Source organism: Armigeres subalbatus, chromosome 1 (assembly GCF_024139115.2).
Source record: "Armigeres subalbatus isolate Guangzhou_Male chromosome 1, GZ_Asu_2, whole genome shotgun sequence".
Lineage (NCBI taxonomy): Eukaryota > Metazoa > Arthropoda > Insecta > Diptera > Culicidae > Armigeres > Armigeres subalbatus.
In genome coordinates, this window is record NC_085139.1 from 220405700 (window position 1) to 220418663 (window position 12964).

The 12964-nt window shown below is 39.2% G+C and overlaps 1 protein-coding gene across 1 annotated transcript in view; it reads left to right on the plus strand.

Annotated features, from left to right (window-relative positions):
- Window positions 1-12745, plus strand: part of LOC134205788 (alanine aminotransferase 1-like) — a 67792-nt gene extending 55047 nt beyond the window's left edge. The window contains exons 4-5 of the mRNA XM_062681380.1: window positions 10415-11501; window positions 11641-12745. Of these exons, the coding sequence (XP_062537364.1) occupies window positions 10415-11501; window positions 11641-11789 (1236 nt within the window). The 3' untranslated portion in view covers window positions 11790-12745. The remainder of the gene's footprint in view (window positions 1-10414; window positions 11502-11640) is intronic.
- The last annotated feature ends 219 nt before the right edge of the window (window positions 12746-12964 follow it).

Here is a 12964-nt window from a genome sequence, read left to right on the forward strand (position 1 = left end):
ATTCAGTGTTATCTGTTTAGATGCAAACTAAAAAAATGAATGAATTAACATAAAATGTCCTACAAAATTGTAGCGCAGCTTTTTCGAATCAACTTTGCTATATGAACTTTTTCTGTATCTCTCAAACTCATTGATTTAGAGCAAAATTTACTTACTAGGATTGGGGTGTTCCTAAAAACAATATTTTTGATCCGCTTTTTTTCATTTTTTGTTACCTAATTTTGACAGAAAAACGATTATAACTTTTGATTGGCAAAAAATATTAGCACATTTATGCATCAAAAGTTGAATTTTTTTAGCTCTAAAAGTCACCCGAAAACGACTTTTCCGAAAAACCGAAAACAAAAAAATAGATCAAAAATACTGTTTTTTTAGGGACACCCTAATCCAAGTAGGTAAAATTGCTCTAAATCAGCCAACTTAAGAGCTACAGAAAAAGTTTTTTTTAGCAAAATTTATTGGAATAAGCTGCGCTACAATTTTGTAGAACCTTACATGTCAGTATTCCGTAAAATAAAAAAATAAAAATATTTTTTATATGATGGGGCAACCTATTTTTTAGTAGCATCATGATGATGGCCTTGCTATTTTGAACAGCTTTGTAGAACACCATTTTTCAAAATTGTTGATTTTATAGGGCGAGGATGCTAATAGGAGTTATTCGAAATCATTATATTCAACGAAAAATCGGAACAAGAAGAAAGAAGGGTTTTGCCCACAAACAATCAATCTTCGGAGCGTTATAACATTTTTTGTAGACGGTTAGCAACATACACGGAAGAAATAAACTACCCAATAGTGAGTTTAATTCACCCAACCTCAAACATCCGTACGGGAAGCCAAAATTGAGTAAGTAGGGTCGAAGTAGTTTGCCTTTACTCCCATGTTAAAAAAGTACCCAACGAAAAATTTATTGACCCAAATTTAAGTATAATTCACTCAATTTCGACCTCAGGTAATAAAACTCAAAATTGGCTTCCCGTATTGAACTGGCGTCGTTGTTTGTTTGGCTCTTTTGTTTTTGACAGCAAAAGAAAGAGTGGATGAAAGCGAAGAGAAAAAATAACTCAAAAGTAAGTTTAAAAATACTCAATTTTGGGTACTTTTTTTCTTCCGTGTACCTTCTTCAGTTAAGTCGACATCTTTCAGACTACAGTGAACGTTCGCTAATTGTTTTTTTTCCTATGTGGGGCGCTTTTTAGTTGGGGGTTCGCTACTTGGGGCGAAACCCAATTAAAAGGCAGCTAAACTGCCGCTAACCGCAAGTCGAGCACATCTGTATATGGGCCTCCATATACAGATGTGCTCGACTTGCGGTTAGCGGCAGTAAACGTCAGAATGTGATGTCAAAAACGCGTTGACGTTTTGTTTCTGTGTTTGGCGGGATCGATATTTTCTGGCGCGTAAAATTTGCCTTTGTTCAATGCAAAAAGTAAACAACATTGACGCTTGTCAAAGCGCTCCAATTAGCGACCGATCACTGTATATGCTAACGCATTGAGTAACGCGATTGACGATAAATTTAAGCCGCTAGTAGCAAAAGCGCCAAAACAGTCAGAAAAATCTTGTTTTCACTTGATTTGATGAAGTTTGCGTTTTTCCATATAACTGCGCCCACTCTAATATGTACGTGAAGGAGGGCAATATACTGTAGATTAGTCCCAACGTACAATGTTCTTTCTTTCAAATCGTTCTATCCTAGATCAGTAAGGAAAGAACCGTAACCAGTAAACCGATGTTTGGATCCCGAGGCCACGATTTACGCAAATTCAATTCGTCCGTACACGATCGACTCATATTGCGAGCAGTACGCCAGATGTAATAGTTATCCAGAATCCAATCACAAAGCTGCAATCAAAACCTCAAGTTCCATAACTGCGATAAATATCAGTCTATATGAATAGCTTACGGCTTTCAATGTCTGCGGAAAGGACTAGCTGTTGCTCCTAAGGTCATATATATTCGGATAAATGGTCACAATGCGGTAATGTTTGGATCTTGTCTTTATTAATTTCTTAGTTTTAGGAAACCTTCCAGTTGGAACGTGAAACATTTTACAAATTACTGGACAGAAAGGATAAACGAGTTTATAAACAAAAGATTTAATATTTGATTTTGACAGATGTAGTAGGACTTATTTGCTTTTTAAGCAGAGGTTGATGCTATATTTAAAGCAAATATTTAAGCGTCTAGCGCAAACTAATATCTTAATTAGTTGGATTATACTTTAATATACCTGATGGTGACAAGATTCCACATAGGTGCTTTGCGGAAGTAAATAAAAATGATGATTGGATAAATGGTTGAAAAGCAGCAAGCACTTCTAAAAAAATATTCTATGATGAAAAATACATCTATTGGAAATATACAGAAGCTGTATTACGTGTAAATAAAATGAGATGCATTTAAAAAAATGTTCTTGGATTATTTGCTTTTATGAGCTGACATCTCATTTTATTTACACGTAATACAGCTTCTGTATATTTCCGATAGATGTATTTTTCATCAAGATAAACGCCATCTGATGGATACATGTAGAACTTTCTATAAGTTTCTATGGATGCTGGGTCATTAGGCCGAAGGTCATTAGGCCGAAGGCCATTAGGCCGAATGGTCATTAGGCCGCATGGTCATTAGGCCGAATGGCCGTTAGGCCGAATGAGTACTGGGAGTGAGAAGTGAGTAGTACGCAAAGAGGAAGAAGCAAGAAGGAAGAAGGAAGATGAAAGAAGGAAGAAGGAAGAACGAAGACGGAAGACGGAAGAAAGAAGAAGCAAGAAAGAAGAAGGAAGAAGCAAGAAGGAAGAAGGAAGAAGCAAGAAATAAGAAGGAAGAAAGAAGAAGGAAGAAGGAAGAAGGAAGAAGGAAGAAGAAAGAAGAAAGAAGGAAGAAGGAAGAAGGAAGAAAGAAGAAAGAAGAATGAAGAAGGAAGAAAGAAGAAGAAAGAAGAAAGAAGGAAGAAAGAAGAAAGAAGAAGGAAGAAGGAAGAAGGAATGAGGAATACGGAAGAAGGAAGAAGGAAGATGAAAGAAGGAAGAAGAAAGAACGAAGACGGAAGAAGGAAGAAGGAAGAAGCAAGAAGGAAGAAGGAAGAAGGAAGAAGCAAGAATGAAGAAGGAAGAAGCAAGAATGAAGAGTGAAGAAGGAAGAAGGAAGAAGAAAGAAGAAAGAAGGAATGAGGAATAAGGAACAGAGAAGAGGGAAGAAGGAAGAAGGAAGAAATAAGAGGGAAAAAAGAAGAAGGAAGAAGGAAGAAGAAAGAAATAAGAAAGAAGAAGGAAAAAGTAAAAAGGAAGAAGGAATGAAGAATACGGAAGAAGGGAGAAGGAAGTAGGAAGAGGGAAGATGGAAGAAGGAAGAAAGAAGAAGGGAGAAGGATGAGGGAAGGAGGAAGAAGGAGAAAAGAAGAAGGAAAACGGAGGAAGAAAGAAGGAAAAAAGAAGAAGGAAGAAGAAAGGAGGAAGAAGGAAGAAGGAAGAAGGAAGAAGGAAGAAGGAAGAAGGAAGAAAGAAGGAGGAAGAAGGAAGAAGAAAGAAGGAAGAACGAAGAAGGAAGAAGGAAGAAGGCAGAAGAAAGAAGAAAGAAGAAAGAAGGAAGAAGGAAGAAAGAAGGAAGAAAACGGAAGAAAGAAGAAAAAAGGAGGAAAAAAGAATGTAGAAGGAAAAGGGAAAAAGAAAGAAGGAAGAAAACGGAAGAAAAAAGGAGGAAAAAAGAATGTAGAAGGAAAAGGGAAAAAGAAAGAAGGAAGAAGGAAAAAGAAGGAAAAAGGAGGAAGGAATAAGAAATAAGGAAGAAGGAATAAGGAAGAAAGAAGAAAGAAGAAGGAAGAAAGAAGTAGGAAAAAAGAAGAAGGAAGAAAGAAGAAGGAAGATGCAAGAATGGAGAAGAAAGAAGGGGTAAGGTGAAAAGAGAACTTCTCATTTTTTACTTCTTGCTTCTTTCTGCAAATTCGGCCTAATGTCCATTCGGCCTAATGACCGTTCGGCCTAATGTCCATTCGGCCTAATGACCTTCGGCCAAATGGCCTTCGGCCTAATGGCCTGACACCGTTTCTATGAAACCCTTGAGAAGGTAATGATATAAATAATTCCACGCAAAAAAATAAACAATCGAATTTATTACAGATTCATCGTTACTCTTATCATGGTTCTGATAACCATCTATAGAATGTAGATATCGTTGATATATATAGTTTTAAGGCAGTTTCATAGTTATTCTAAATCTTGCTTTCAAAACCTTCTTAAGTGTGGTCCACTTAGTTGTAAGTCAACCTTGTAGTGGTTGTCAGGAGGTTCTAAGAGACTTTGTGGATTTATCACTACTCTTACGAAATTGGTTCTCAAAACAGCTTATAGAATTCAATAAAACTTAAAATGTTACTTGGGACTACTGAAGGAGGCTTTTGACGTAGGACTACGTCTGTGTTTTCTATATTGGGGTACACTTTGCGATTGCGAAAATCGGGGACCGTCACGAAAATATTATAGACTTTAAACTTTAATATCTAAGCCGTTTCTCGATGGATTTTCAATTTTTTTGTACCTTTCGATCAAGGATGAGTCAACGCTTCTTGTATTTATTTGAAAATACTGATTTTTAACTATTTATTATCGATAATTGATAAAAAGTTTAGAAATAGGTAAACTAACCAATCACGTACATGCATCACTAGCACAGATATCAAAAATCAATCACTTGCGGGTTTGGATCTAATCCTCAGTTTGAACAAGATTTCACGCAGAGCGGACGCATCAAAGCGATCGCAGCGTTGCGGACACAGCATCATGGAGGCGCTGGTAACATTTTCACCGGAAATCCATCGCATTGGTGATGGTCCTCGGTGTGTTGCTGCAGATCATTCAACCTCAACGAACCAGCATTTTATATGAAAAAAGGGTTGACTATAAAAATAGCACTGTTGCGATCCCGTTCCGCCAATGGCGATGCTTTTATTACATTACTGGGAAAGCGCATTGGGGAAAGAAAATTGGCTCTTCTCAGAACTAGCATTTTCTGAACAGAAAGGTTTAAAATGGACTGTTTCGATGGCATCGGCGTTTGGCGTGGAAGCTTGGTTTAACCATTTATAAAACAGTATGGCAACTATATTGCCACCAACAAATTATATGTTTTTCTGTTTATTAACAAGAGCTCTACTTATTATTTCCCATGTAGTGACTATATTTGCTACCTAGTAATCTCCCAGATGAATTTGAGCCATAAAAATTGAAATGTTAATTTGAGAACGATTTTTTAGGAACAGATAGTAAGTTTCGAGTGGAAGATGGATTTTCATTTATAATTCGTTGAAAAATGACGACAAAGATATACTTTTTCCCATAGATAATAATTATTTTGAACCTCATGTGTTAGATTACGGCGTGATTAGCGTGAAAAATACTTTGCCTTTCTTGTATATTTGGTTTTTAGATTTTTGACAAAATTGCTTGGGAAAAAAAAAACATGCAAAACAATTTTTTTTTTCACTTATGATGCGTTTTCCAATTAGGACTCTTCGCTAAAAAATGTAACGTGCCTTGTTTTGATTTGTTTTACGTAAAACCTTACATCTTTTATTTATTTCTGTTGCATTTTTCCCGCTCACAAGGCAATGGCAAATAACATTCTCCGACATTGTCTGCGCAATCCCCATCAAAATGGCTCGCGCGCGCTGAAAACCAGCTTTCTTATATCTAATGAAGTAATTCCATTAGCCCCGCCCTTCATTAATCGTTATGAGTGCACATTATATTTACACCCATATCAGATCACAAAGGGGCGGGGCTAACGGGCTTAATTTATTACATACAAGAAAGCTGCTGTTCGGCGCGCGCGAGCCATTTTGATCGAGATTCCACAAAGAGCGGTTCGACATTCGATGCAGCGGAGCGGACACAGCAGCACGAAGGCGTGGGTGGCAGTGGCAATGCGGAAAATTTATTTCAAATTTTGGAGGCTTAGCGAAAAATCATCGAGTGGCGGTCGGACAGTTTCAACGCAAGGTGCCGATAAGCGTTTAGATGGAAAGGCGCATTGGGAAATGAAAAATGGTTCTTCTCAGGACCAACATTTTATGGAAAGAAAGAGTTAATTGCGAAAATGGACGGTTTCGGTGGCATCGGGTTTGGCGTGGTAGCTTGGTTGCTGTTAGTGATTCCATCCATTCAAATTTACTGCATCATCTCCCTCCGCCGCGCTATCAAATTCGCTATTTACGATTGAGTTTTGTACTTTGAAGAAAGATTATTTCGGATAGTCGGATCAACCTTCTTTACTATAAAATGGTGGCTTTTGAACGGTTAACGTCGCTCGGACAGACAGATGCCAAGAGATAATGTTTTGTAATATGAAGAAACTTCATCTTGAGCTAAATTTCTGTTGTTATTCCTCGCAACAATACGCATCTTAGATAACCAACATATCATAACCATATTCAGAATCTTGCGAGAAAATATCATAGGATTCCGTTGTCTGCTGCGGAATCCCGATCAAAATGGCTTGCGCGCCCCGAACAGCAGCTTTCTTATGTCTAATGAAGAAATTCCATTAGCCCCGCCCCTTCATTAATCGTTATGAGTGCACATTATATTTACACCCATACAGATCACAAAGGGGCGGGGCTAACGGGCTTAATTTATTGAATACAAGAAAGCCGCTTGATCGGAATTCCGCGGAAAAAGCGGAATGAGCTGTTCGACAAAATTTGATGCAGCGGAGCGGACACAGCAGCACGAAGGCGTGGGTAGCAGTGGTAATGCTGAAAATTTATTCCAAATGGTGGAGGCTTAGCGTAAAATCATCAAGTGGCGATCAGACAATTTCAACGCAAGGTGCTGACAAGCGTTTGGATACAGTTAGTTATTGGGAAGACGTATTGGGAAAAGAAAATTGGTTCTTCTCAGGACCAGCATTTTATGGAAAGAAAGAGTTAATTGCGAAAATGGATTGTTTCGGCGGCATCGGGTTTGGCGTGGTAGCTTGGTTGCTGTTAGTGATTCCATGCGTTCAATTTAATTGTATCATCTCCCTCCGCCGCGCTATCAAATTCGCTAGTTACGATTGAGTTTTGCACTTTGAAGAAAGTTCATATCGGATTGTCGGATAGTCGGATCAAACTTCTTTTGCATAAAGACATTTTTGGAGGACACCATCCTCAAAAATGGCCGAAATAAGCAGAATCAGAAGTGGCGTGAAACCAAACGCAAATATATTTATTTGCAACGTTTGGTTTTCGCCCGCGATGTAAGCGTACGTGGCAAAGTAAGGATTGTGATGTCCCCGACTGAAAGCCAGTCGAGTGGCTTCAGCGGCCGATGAGTCATGTTAATTCCACGGTTAGAGAATCAAAGTCCATCCAACTGGGAACAACTATTCGACTTCTTGATTCAGTTGGCCTCCGAGCAGTTTGCTCAATGTTAATAAAACGACGAAAATTATTATGGCAAATACCATCAATTTCGAATAGCTACGTAGTCCTACGTCACCTTTGCGTACAACCCGATTGGGCTGCACCTTTGAGTTTTTTCTTCTTAAGCCCGAGGCCGTGACCTTATATTCACTTGACTCGGATTTATGACTTTCATTAAATAACGTAAACTAAGAAATGGACACTGATTTTTTTTTTACAATTTGACAGAACGTAAACATCACTTGTATTGTCAAAAATAAATTTAAAATATAAAGAAGAATTCGATACAACTTTAATAATCCATTGGATCTCAGTGAAGATCTTATTGAATAATCCAATAATTTTTAATAGAAAATGTAGATCGAAACGTTATGTTATAAATGTAATATAATGATTGTAATGTATTGAGAATAAGACGGTAGCAACGTAGTTGCTGATAATCTTGCTAATGAAGATCAAAAAATTTCGTTAGCAACTAGGTTTTCTTCTCATTAAAGCAATCAATACTTAATGAGTTTGAAGTAAACGGTAAACGGTAAACAGCAAGTACTTAGGCTAAGAGAAAACATTATCAAAATAGAATGGAATTGCGTTTAAATAAATTAAAATTTGAAATTAATGGAAACTAGAAAGTATTTTATTATTTCGTTCATTTCATTGTGAAATCTGTGATGTACTAATATCACATTTTTAAACACTCTGAATTCTAGAGTCATATAACAGAGAGACTGATATAGATATATATTATGTTATTAGTTAAAATAGTTTACCTTGGATGCTGAAATTTAACCTTAAAAAGGAGTTCATATGAAGTAAAAAAGATTTGATCTCACCAAAACAGCAAACTGGAAGACTTCTTAGGATCAGTAACGAAGATTTGTAAATGTCCATCGGTGAATATTGCACGGTGGCCAATTGAACGTGAACCCATGAATCGTGCAAGGATCAGTTTCTGTACTTCCATGAAGATGACTCTGCTAACTCCTTTAACTCTTGACACACAGATTAGCTGGAATGTCTTGCTGCACGGCGATGCCAGCCATTGGTAAAACTTTGCATCGCGACACTTTGATTTGGCTTACTTGTTCTCATTCAGCACTTTGCTTAGTTGCATGATGTATGATGACTTTTAGTGGTAACTAAAATCTTGAGATCATGCAGGATTTTTCGTTTGTTCACTCACTTTAGTTTTGAACGTAAATTATTTTTTGGTAGCGGAACAAATTTGCTGTGACGAAAAACACGCGAGCGAGCAATGATTACTACGATCTTCAATAGCTGACATCTTAAAATAGTAGAAAATCTCAATTATATTGGTATTTAATATTAACATTTCAAAAAAGTGGTGATATTAAGGCTCTCTCAGACCTAAGCGATTTCATCGCCGCGACGGCGACAACTAGTCGCCGCGATTCTGTCGTTGGGTCGCTGCAGGCAATGTTCTATTTACGCTTCCATTCCAACGCCGACAGAATCGCGTCGCGACTGTCACGTCGCGTGTGTTTGGGAGAACCTTCACGTTGCCGGAAAAATCATGAGGCAAAACGCCTTTTAGCTGGCAGCTCTTAAGGATCAACGCACCATGCGTCGGCGAATGAGCATTTTGCTATGGACAGTGCGTGGAGACGCTTAGTTAGTTTAGTCCCACTTGGGCGTTTTGCCAAATATTTGCATGGAATAACCATGGGTCTCCATCACTTCAAAATGGTTAGTGTAACCAGCTCATTAAAGTTTACTGCGACATTGTAACCAACCAAACCTCAAAAGTGCATGTTTGGTCTCATGTTTATTGTTGTATAAAACGATCATGCGTTCGTTGAAGGTATGTCGAGGAGATGAATATTTAGTTTCTAAGCAAAACGTTTGCAAGCAGCAAATAACATATAGACATCTTAGTTAAAAAGCAGTTCCACAGTGAGATAGCTCCGATTTCGCATCAGAATAGCCTGGAGCAGATTACGTGTTCGCGGTGTGCAAAGGAGATAAAAATACCAAAAAAGGATTAAATAAAAAATCCACACGTTGTGTAATACCAAACAAATGTTAATTTGTTACATGTTTGCTATTAAAATAACTGAGTGGGCTATCAGTAGCAGAATTAGGTATTATTTAATTTTATTTTTCCTGCTCGGACGGCGTCCGTTTCTGTCACTTTCACAGTCTTGTCCTCATCTGCAAGACGAACGTTGTTATCTCATCTACCAGCAGCTGACGAAGCAAACAAATAAACGAAAATGTATTTAACTGTTCAGTAGAATCAGATAACACCTTTGTGGTCTAAATTTGCAATCCCACAAAACAGATAGAGCTATTGTAGCCCGCCATCATGCCGTCAGTCAAACTTGCCGATCCATATCTTTATTTTGATCTACAAAGAATTTTACATCGCAATTCATATTGTTGCGCTTATCTAAAACGTTCAGCTCTTCGCGGTGGTAAAGTGCAAGCAGAGATTACGAAGCAGCCGGTCCATAGACTTTAGTACCTACAAAGAATACGCGAGCTCTGGCGCGTGTCCATTGAGATGATAAACAACCGTATTTTGATTGACAATTTAATTGAGTTGATTTCGCGTAATGTTGAAATATGGTTTGGACTTCAAGACAGAATCCATCTAATCGAATTCATAATCCGAAAAAATTGCTGTTCATGTAATAAGTAATGCCTGAGCAATTCTCTGTGAAATCATGATTTTTTTGGAGGTTTCAATTTTGTATTTTTCGATTTCCCTGAAATTTCGCATATACATTTCTTGTGATCAAAAAACATAATTTGCACCATTGGTTCGCCATTTTGTATCTAGCCTAACTTTTGCCAAAGGACTAAGCGTCTTGAACACTTTCAAAAAAATATAACTTGAAAACGGCTTGTCCGATCGTTTTGGTGTCTTTGGCATAAGATACCATATGGTCACCCTAGGGAAATGGGACTTCAAATATTTAACTTAATGCAAATATTTATTCAAAACTCATTTCCAAAATTCTCTTTTTGTCTTCCATCACACAGGTTCTCGGTCTGGTAGCCTATCCACCGCTGTTCGACGACAAATCAATTCCGCAGGATGCCAAGCAACGCGCCCGCGAGATTCTGAACGGCTGTAAGGGCCACTCTGTCGGTTCATACACCGATTCGAACGGAATCGAAATCATTCGGAAACACGTTGCGCAGTACATTCAGGACCGCGATGGCGGAATCCCGTCGGACCACAACAACATCATCCTCTCGGCCGGTGCGTCCGGTGGCATCAAAGTGCTCATGTCTCTGCTCAGGTGTCCAATCGATGGCAAAACTCCCGGTGTGATGATCCCCATCCCGCAGTACCCTCTATATTCGGCCACCATTGCCGAGTTCGAGATGGAACAGGTCGGGTATTATTTGGACGAAGCGAACAAATGGGGACTGGACATTTCCGAGTTGGAGCGATCGCTGAAGGAGGCCAAGAAGACCTGTGCGCCACGGATATTGGTCGTGATCAACCCCGGCAACCCGACCGGACAGGTGCTGGCGCGTGAAAATATCGAAAACATTATCAAATTCGCGCACAAGGAGAAGCTGGTGCTGTTCGCTGATGAGGTCTACCAGGACAACGTCTACGAGAAGGGATCCAAATTCCACTCGTTCAAGAAGGTGCTGATGGAGATGGGCGCCCCGTACAACCAGATGGAACTGTGCAGCTTCATGTCTTGCTCGAAGGGTTACATGGGCGAGTGCGGTATTCGCGGTGGATACGCTGAGATCATCAACATGTGTCCGGACGTAAAGGCCATGCTGCTCAAATGTATTTCGGCTCAGCTTTGCCCGACCACCATCGGACAGGCCTGCATGGATGTGGTGGTGAACCCGCCCAAACCAGGAGAGCCATCCTACGATCTGTTTATCAAGGAAAAGAACGCCGTGCTGGCCTCGCTGAAGGTACGTGCCGAGATGGTGGCCGATACGTTCAACTCGATCGAGGGATTCTCGTGTAATCCGGTGCAGGGCGCGATGTACGCTTTCCCACAGATTCGGCTACCGCAGAAGGCCATCGAGGCGGCCAAGAAGGCTGGCCAGGCCCCGGACGTATTCTATGCATTCCAGCTGTTAGAGCAAACCGGTAAGTTTGTTTTTCTTTCTAGCTGTAATAAAACGAAGGGCATTGCAGCAAATAACAGGATAGTTTAAACTAACAGTGGTTGATTGATAGCTAGGAATTTGTATCACCGTTATTAAAAGTTCTCTTTTATTTACCTCAGGTATTTGCATTGTGCCCGGCGCCGGATTCGGCCAACGCCCCGGCACTTATCACTTCCGCACCACCATCCTGCCGCAACCGGCCAAGCTAAAGGAAATGCTGGACATGTTCCGGGCGTTCCACGAAAAGTTCCTGAAGCAGTACAAGTAGAGCGATCGTCTCTAAGCGGACGACGACCATCACGATCACCAACCACTCATATACAGGCAATACTGAACCTCAGCCATTTGCAGCGCTTCAACGGGACGCAACTTTTGCAACTTCAACTCGAGTCAGACATTGTGAGTCGTTGGTTTGAGAAACCAACTGTTTTCAATTAAGCTAAATATAATCTATGTACACTACCACAGCACATGTAACCTATCTAGAGAAGAAAGTGCGACTCGCACCGCATGTTATACATACAATGTCCGTATTACGACGTCGATCTGATCGGCGCAAAACGAACTCGAGATTTATTACATATATAGAACTGCTCGCCACAGGGACCATGTGTCCAGATCAGGTTTTAGGTGGGATTAGAATTTTGTATGCTAGAAAGCCTTCACCGACGGAGAAGGCCTAGATGAGTTATGCCCCTGTTCAACCCCATTACATCAAATCATCATATCTCGTGCAACGAGTCAGATTTTGTGGCAGTTTGTTTTATGAATAGAATTGCGTACCAAAACATGTTAATGGAAGTTACTCATCACAAAATTGTTAGAAATTCTTGGGCCCTTTGATTTTACGTTCATTTTAATGTCACAGGCTTTGTTTGTACTTTTAGTGTGTAATTTTAAAAGAACAATTTGAGCAAAAATTGGTAATCAGAAATGATGGATAAAAAGACAATAATATATTTTTTGTGCTTATACTTTCCGTGTGGAGGAAACAGTTCTCCAAAAAAATTGGCCAATTGAAACAAATGTAATTCTTCATATAAATGTATTTTAACGCGTTACTGTAGCAAAAAAAGATATCAAAAAGCGATTAGAGTTTGGAAGAGAATAATTAGATATGTACAACTGCCATGTACCTTATAACCTGTATTAGTTGCTCATTGATTGTCACTTCCATGTGTAAAAATGCAAAAAGGAAATAAAAAAAAACAATTGTAGACATTATCACTGGAAAAAAATTATGAAAGAAAAAACGCATGTGAATAAAGTTGAAAATATCAAAATCTTGTTCCAAATATTCCTGAAATTCCTTTCTTTGTGTAGGTACTAACATTACCTACGCACCTAGAGAATGATTATTTATTTATTTATTATCAGACTAAGGCCGGAGTGGCCTGTGCAGGGTGGTCGGTATTGGGCATTTTTGATAAATACCGGTATTCG